This window comes from Nematolebias whitei, chromosome 9 (assembly GCF_014905685.2).
Source record: "Nematolebias whitei isolate Nwh7 chromosome 9, NemWhi1, whole genome shotgun sequence".
Taxonomy (NCBI): domain Eukaryota; kingdom Metazoa; phylum Chordata; class Actinopteri; order Cyprinodontiformes; family Rivulidae; genus Nematolebias; species Nematolebias whitei.
This window is the reverse complement of record NC_056506.1, coordinates 20,568,078-20,576,092: the sequence shown is the minus strand read 5'-3', so window position 1 is coordinate 20,576,092 and position 8,015 is coordinate 20,568,078. Positions and strand designations below refer to the sequence as shown.

General features: G+C 43.1%; 1 protein-coding gene across 1 annotated transcript in view; it reads right to left on the bottom strand.

Annotated features, from left to right (window-relative positions):
- Positions 1 to 8,015, bottom strand: part of ca8 (carbonic anhydrase VIII) — a 170,745-nt gene that overhangs the window by 17,235 nt on the left and 145,495 nt on the right. Inside the window, exons 2-3 of the mRNA XM_037682119.1 lie at positions 3,742 to 3,933; positions 3,383 to 3,507 (exon numbers count right to left, since the gene is read on the bottom strand). Coding sequence (XP_037538047.1) covers positions 3,383 to 3,507; positions 3,742 to 3,933 — 317 coding nt within the window. The remainder of the gene's footprint in view (positions 1 to 3,382; positions 3,508 to 3,741; positions 3,934 to 8,015) is intronic.

The window sequence follows — 8,015 nt, the reverse complement described above, 5'->3', positions numbered from 1 at the left end:
ATGGATGGATGGATGGATGGATGGATGGATGGATGGATGGATGGATGATCTCCTTTATCTCAGTAGCTGTCAGCCATTTGTTTTCTAGCAGTTCATAAAAAATAACATTGAAAGTATGTTAACAATGTAAAAAAAGGTCATATTTATTGAAAAACTGTAGATTACAAATATTAAAAAGGACGGGAGAGTCCAGTTTGGTAAAATTACACCGTGTTAAAAAATGATAATTGTCAGAAAAACAGTTTAGTTTTGAGGCACAGAAAATAAAAAAATATTTAGGCCAGGGGCACTAACCTGGTCTCAGTCAGCTTCATCAAACATTTTCATGGGATTTGCTAACATAAATCCATCCATCCTTTATCTTTTACCCGCCTCTTCCATTTTGGATCACGGGGGTCGCCGGTGCCCATGTACAGCAATCACTGTGCGAGGGTACACCCTGGATGAGTCGCAAGTCAATCACAGGGATACATAGAGACAAACGAGACAAACAACCATTCACTCTCTCACTCTCACCTAGGGACAATTTAGAGTTACCAATCAGCCTAACATGCATGTTTTTCGTCTGTGGAAGGAAACCGGAGTACCGGGAGAAATCCCACACATGCACGGAAAGTACATGCAATTTCCACCCAGAAAGGTCCCATGACCAGGATTTGAACCAAGGACCTGCTCACTGAGAGGCAGCAGCTCTACCAGTTGCGCCACCGTGCTACCACTAACATAAATATATAAATAAATATATCCATCCATTATCCAACATTTTTCAGTCCGGTCATCTAGACAGTTTCTTTTTTTGTGCTGAAACGTTTCGCCTTCGGTCTGGAAGGCTTCATCAGTCAAGGAAACACACAACAAAATTGATTCTTCTCCCAACAGCTTACTACAAAGTGGAACAAACCAGTTCTGCTTGTGATAAGATGGTCTCTTTGGTACGCACCCTCCTACATTGCCGGCCCTCTTCCTTGTTGACATACAGTCAGTGACTGAAAAATGTTGGATTGTATACCTGGATTATTGAGCATGGACTTTGTTGTTTTCAACCAGTTTGAGGGCTCTCTCCCTCACACCTAGGGACAATTTAGAGTTACCAATCAGTCTAACATGCATGTTTTTGGTCAGTGGGAGGAAACTGGAGTACCTGAAGGAAACACATGCATGCACGGAGAGAACATGCAAACTCCTCACAGAAAGGTCCCTGGCCGGATTTGAGCCAGCGACCTTCTTGCTGAGAGGTAGCATCTCTACCAACTGTGCCACCATGCCGTCCTGCTGCTTTAGTATTCACAATAATTCAGTTTAGGCAGCACATCTTTTTCTCTATAATCTACATTAATTTATTTTAGGTGATGCAGCTTTTCTAGCCTTTACAGAAATCATTTGTTTACACAGCCAAGACTAGAATTTTTTTTTAAAGAGTTTAGAGAAAATTGTGTAAGGAGTTTTAAATTATCCATCCATTATCCTCTGCTTGGTCCAGAGATGAGTCGCGGTGGCAGCAGCTCAAGAAGGGAAGCCCAGACATGTCTTTCCCCAGGCATCTCCTCTAACTCTTCTGGGAGGACCACCAAGGTGTTCACTCACAACACTATACGTTTGGATCTACTAGGTCTGTCTGGCATCTTTTCCCACCATCTCACAACTCACCAAAAGGTGGTGATCAGTTGACAGCTCATCTCCTCTCTTCACCTAAGTGTCCAAAACATACAGTTGTAGATCAGATAACAGAATTACAATTTTGATTATCGATTTGCACCCTAGGGCATCCTTGTGCTATGTGCACTTATGGACACCCTCATGTTTGAACATGGTGTTCGTGATGGGCAAACTATGACTAGCACAGAAGTCCAACATCCAACAACAGAACACTGCTCGGGTTCAGTTCAGAGAAGCCGTTCTTCTCAGTCATGCCCTTCCAGGTCTCACTGTTGTTACCCACATTGGCATTGAAGTCTCCCAGCAGAATAGAGGAGTCCCCAGTTGGAGCACCTTCCAGCACCCTTTACTAAGGACTCCAAGAGGGCTGGGTACTCTGAATTGCAGGTTGGCGTGTAGGCACAAACAACAGTCAGATCCTGTTTCCCCACCTGATGGTGCAGAGAAGCTACCCTCTCATCTACTGGAGAAAACTCCAACACACAGGCACCAAGTCGGGGAGCTAAGAGTACCGGTAGACCCACACCAGGTCAGCACCTCTCACCATGGGCAACTCCAGAGTGGAATAATGTTTCGCAGCTCTGAAGGAGGTTGTTTCCAGAGGCCATGCTGTACATCGAGGTGAGCTCAATTATTTCTAGTCTGTACCGCTCAACCTCACACAGAAGCTCAGGCTCATTCTCTACTAGAGAGGTGACATTTCATGCCCCAAAAGCCAGCTTTGGTAAGCCAGGATCAGAGCGCCAAGGGTCTTGGCTACAACCCATAACACTTTGCACCCTGGGCCCTTTGCACTTTGGGCGCACAAGACGGCAGACCCATGTTGCTCCTTTAAGCTGAGCCCGATCGGCCTTGTGGGTAGAGACCCAGTCACCAGGTGCTCGCTGAGGAGCCACTCCCCCAGGCTTGGCTCCAGGTTGGAGCCCCTGTAAACCACATCTGGGCAAATGACACTGAGCTCATTGCTTTTGTCTGTCCATTCAAGTCTTTGGAATCGCTCTTTATCTGGCCTGTCACCTAGGACCAATCTGCTTTCACAGTCCCTACCAGGGCAAATTGCCCCGACAGCATAGCTGCTAGAATCATTCATGAGCACAAACTCCTCCACTACAATAAGGTAGCAATTTAAGGAGGAGGTTGAGTGTAAAAAATAGTGGTCGTGTTTGTAAAAGTGACATCTGGTAGTACTTCTGGTAGTACTAACTGTTATTTGCAACAAACTGGATATTGTCAATTCCCTGCATCGTCTAAATTACTAAGGCTGCAGAAATTTCAAAGACAGGAAAAACCACCAGTAAACCACCTTTTTATTGATTCTGAGGGTCTTTAAAATAAAGCTGATTAGGATTCATATGTTCAAAACATTTTAACAATAGGTTCAGTTACGCCACGCAATTGCACCAGACACATGATGGAACTACAAATATTTAACACTTCTTTCTGTTTTTGTAAAAATAAAAAAATTAAAGTCTGAGTTGTCTGTAATTTATTTTTATGCATGATGCATAAAAGTCGATATGTTAAAAAAAAATCCCGTATAAGATGTCAGAATTGATTATTTAAAAAGAAGTACATAATGTATCTTGTGTTCAAGGACAAACCAAGCTACATTGCTATCTGTAGAAGGACAAATGCCAGAAGTATAAACACTTGAGCACTGTTGTCTTTAGAGAAGGTTGTGCTCCCTGATCTTTTCCCCCTTTCTGTCTGTGTTTGCTCTGTGTACCTCCATAGGGAAAGCCTTGAAGTTCACTGTGTGCTCTGATCCTCTTTGGTTCTCTTTGCCCCAGTGGAATCGGACCTCATGAAGCTCGTACTCATGACTTCTCGGCAGCGGACCCCCAGTAACCACTAACAGCAAAACAGGAAACCACATGAGCAAACAAACACAGAAAACACAAAGTAAGTCATAATGAAAGTGAGACAAAGTGGTCATTTGTGATGAAACAGTTGTGAAATTTGTTAAACCTTTGACGCATGGATTATTCACTTAGAAACGTCTACAACTGATGTTCAAAACTAAATATCCATTTCACTTTCTCAGCACATCTTAAGTTAAAATGTGTCATGTCTCCTGCGAGTCACCTGACTTGGACTTGAGAAGGATGCAGACAGTGTGTCCATCGTTGACGACTTCACAGTCACGACACACCACGTAGTTTGGTGATAAACCAACATCCAGAAGGGTGGGGTCATACTGAGCCTCCCTAGAGTTCAGATTTATGGGAGACTGGTATTCACCATTGGCTGCCGGGAAATGAAGTCCCCATTCTACACCTGAGGGTTGAAACAACCAACATGAAGAATGGTTATGTATCATGAAATAAGTGTGTTCTGGTGGTTAAACTGGTTGTTTTGGTTGATTAAACTGGTCGGTAAAGCACAATGCAATATAAGATCTGGTGATGTGTCTTTAATTTATGCTGCCAAAATTTGAAGTTAAACAGTCCATTTCACTGTTTCATCTCTCTGTCTTTGATCACAATATTGTTCAATAATTGATTAGGACTGTATTGTTATATTTAGAGCAAATACTTTCTGCTGTCAGGTCATGGATGTAAGAACTGTCTCAGTCCTGTGTGAGTTTTTACTACATATTAAATTAATAAAATCCAGTCTCAGTTATTGTTTTCTACCAATAGAACATAGTTTACAGAAACTGCCATGTTGTATTTTTGGAACCAGAGCTTCACGTCCTACCTGCTCCCCTACTAACAATCATGGTGTCGCATGACTTTACTTTTAAGCTTGAAATAACAATTTACAGCTAAACATATTAAAAATAATTTCATTTGAACATACAACAGCAAGGTAAGATGTGTGTGTGTTTCTCCATTAAGAGGACGTATCTTCACTGATGGTGTTTTGTTTGGTTGATATTAGAGTTTGACTGGAATCAATTTAGTTTCATCTAATGGCTGTGCAACCACACTGAACATTCACACATCTTCAAAAAACACTAATTGAAATTAGGCATCTTATACTCCAAACAAACTTTTTTATTTATTTATAGAGAAATTGCACATGCCTCTCATTATCTGGACCACTCAAACTAAAGTAGGAAAACAAAATTCAGATAATTTTACAATTTAACCCTGTGGTTTTTCCAACAAAATCATAGAAGTCTAAAATTTGTATTTTAAAAGTCTTGCAAAAATTACAATGGTCCTAGCATCTGTCCATCCATCTATCCATCTTCAATTCAATTCAGTTTATTTATATAGCGCCAAGTCACAACAGAACCATCTCAGGTTACTGAACAGAAATATTCATATACATAAAAAGTAAGTATCCACAGTCTGGTCGTGGAGACATGACCAGAAGAAAAACCCAGATGCCCATCACCCCAGCAACACGATCCAGCACCTCCTGAGGGATCCCAAGACAATCTCAGGCCAGAGAGGAAAAATAATTTCTCAGTGAGTTTTGCGTCTTCCCAGGGCTCTCTCTCTCTCTCCAGCGGGGACATGCCCGTAAAACCTCCAAAAGGAGGTGTCTAGGAGGCATGCTAAGAGCCAGAGCCACCTCAAATGGCTCTTTTGATGTGAAGAAGTAGCAGCTTTATTCCAAGCATCTCATTCTAAGAAGACCGGGTAATGTGAACTGCTGTTTGATGCATAGCATGAACAATAATCAGAACCTTCCCTCCAGCCAACAGCTTAAAGTTGTGGAGATACAACGTTCTTGTTCAGTGGGAAAAACTCCAACACCCAGGCATTCAGCCAGGTGTTGTATGTATACCCACACCCGCTCAACGTCTCTCTCCCTGGGCAACTTCAGTGTATTAAAAAGTCCAGCACCTCACCAGGGTTACACAGCCGAAGTTGTACGCAGAGGTGAGCCCGGCAGGCTCCACAAGCTCCAGCTCTTTAGCCTTATCCTTGACATTTTATTATCCTTGAGCTAGTTTGTGCCATGAATGTCTTTCCCAGGAACCCTACTATCATCTGCTGTCCAGTTTTCACTGACCCTGATGGTCCTCCTCAAATGTGGTGGGCCCACATGGAGGTGGAATCATGTCCTTTTTTTAAGACTTGAACCAACTGAGCCCCAGAAATCAAGGCTTGACTGCCTGGTGCTCATCCACCAGGTGCTTGAAGCTCCCACCCAGGCCTGGCTCCAGGGTGGTGTTCTGGTTTCCTTAATCTGGGTGAAGTATCTTGATGTATTTCTTGTTTATTCATCCAAGTTTTGGAGTCACTCATGGTCTGATGCCTCCCCCCGAGGCCAGTTTGCCATGAGAGACCTACCAGGGGCTGATGCCCCAGACCACATAGCCTCCAGTATAACTGGAGTTCTCAAACCCTTGTTAAGGTGGTGATTTTGTGAGGGGCAGTCCTAAAAACATGATGCTGAACATGTTGTTCTTTAAAAGCTGCCATAGCTGTAGTGGAACATGAAAAAATATTTTACATTAATTCACATTACAAGCTCAAATAAACCTAAAACAACGACACACGCATCATGCTGTTTGAAGTAAAAAGATTAATTTTACTCTGGTTAGACATCTAAATGGATGTGGATTGAAGTTTTCTGAATATGAGAAATAAACGTTTCTTCTCAGCTAGCACTGCAACTCAGCTGCTCTTCAAGTCACTGATATAATACAATTTTGCATGACTTGATATTCAATGCTACTAAATGATACAATGAATCTTACATCAGAATTTCCTGCTGGGAAGTTTCTTTTGGAAAGTAATAATTTCATAAGAAATGTATGGGTACACAGTCCTACTTCCCTCCTCCAATAGCCCCCCGCCTGCTTCCTTTCTACATCTAGCAAGACTTCTTGTTGAGATGGTGGCGATGAGTTTTGTGCACCTTAAAACCAAACGAAACAGGTCATGGTTGCAAAAAGAGGGTCAGGACTTCCTATCTGGGACAAGAAAAAACTGTAAGCCTTCAGAAGCTGCAGCAGCTTGAGGTATTGTTAATGTATTCAACCATTTAGTGGCAGCTGGAAACCAACTCTGAGAGAGAGTTCTGCAATCGTCTCCAGTTTTATTGCTCTGACAGACGGTGATGACCAGGCACAGAAAGTGACACAAAACCGAAAATCTGGCTTCACTTCTGCTTTGAGGTAAACACAATAGTACTGTGAGAGCAGAGTAAAATGTGTTGAACTCGAGAACCAAAACCCTTTTTTACTCAAATAGCACACAGAGTCCTTTAGGCTTTGCCTTTCTGCAGTAGAGACAGACTCTCCACAGAAGCTGACCATTCTTGCTGCAGCGTAGAGCGGAGGGGGTGATGTGACATTCCCTCTTTCCTCAGCAACGAGAGCCATGACAACAAGTTTCTGTACAGCACTGAAAAGGCAGTGCAAAACTCTCTGTGCATTCATGTTTTCAAGGCTGAGGATAAACTTTTGGTTCACAGTTTGCACTTAACCATGTGAAAGAGAACATGAGTATGTTATCTGCTCATGTGAAATTATGGTTACCATCAACATTTCCCTTTCCCGCTGATCAAAAAACCTTTGCTTTTCATCACACTGAGAAAACAGATGAACATTTTACCTTAAATGCTGCCGAGTTTACATGTACAGCCAAAACACATGATGCAGATCAAAAATTGCATGTTAAATCATTTACTTTTAGAGAATTAACTGCCTTTGGTGGCATAATTTGTCCATTGGCATCACTGTGCAGTGATCTTCAGCTCTCACTGGAGCGGTTCGCAGACGGGTGTGAAGCGGATGGGATGAGGATCAGCACCTCCAAATCTGAGACCATGGTCCTCAGTTGGAAGAAGGTGAAACCGCTGGGAGTTAAGTTCTGTCTCAAGTGGAGCAGTTAAAGTTTGTATCTCAAGGTTTTCCTGATGCACGCTCAATAATTTTTGTTCATGGGTGAGGAAAAAATGGAGTGTGAGATTGTCAGACAGATCGGTGCAGCATCTGCAGTATTGTGGACCCTGGGCCGGTCCATTGTGGTGAAGAGGGAGTTGAGCTGTAAGACAGAGCTCTCTGTTTACTGATGGGTCTACGTTCCTACCCTCACCTATGTCCACAAATTCTGGTAAGGATACACCTGGGCCCCTCCCTAGGGATGTGCTTCAGTCATGTCCAACTATAGGAGCCCTCGGGGAAAGTCCAAGACACGCTGGAGAGACTATGTCTTTTGGATGGCCCAGGAACACCTTGGAATCCTCCCAGAAGAGCTGGAAGAGGTGGCTGGGGAAAGAAAAGTCTGGGCCTCCCTGCTCAAGCTGCTGCCCCATGACCTGACTCTGGAACAAGCAGAAGCTGATGGATTGATGGATGGATGGATTGATGGATGGATGGATGGATGGATGGATGGATGGATGGATGGATGGATGGATGAATGGATGGATGGATGGATGGATGGATGGATGAT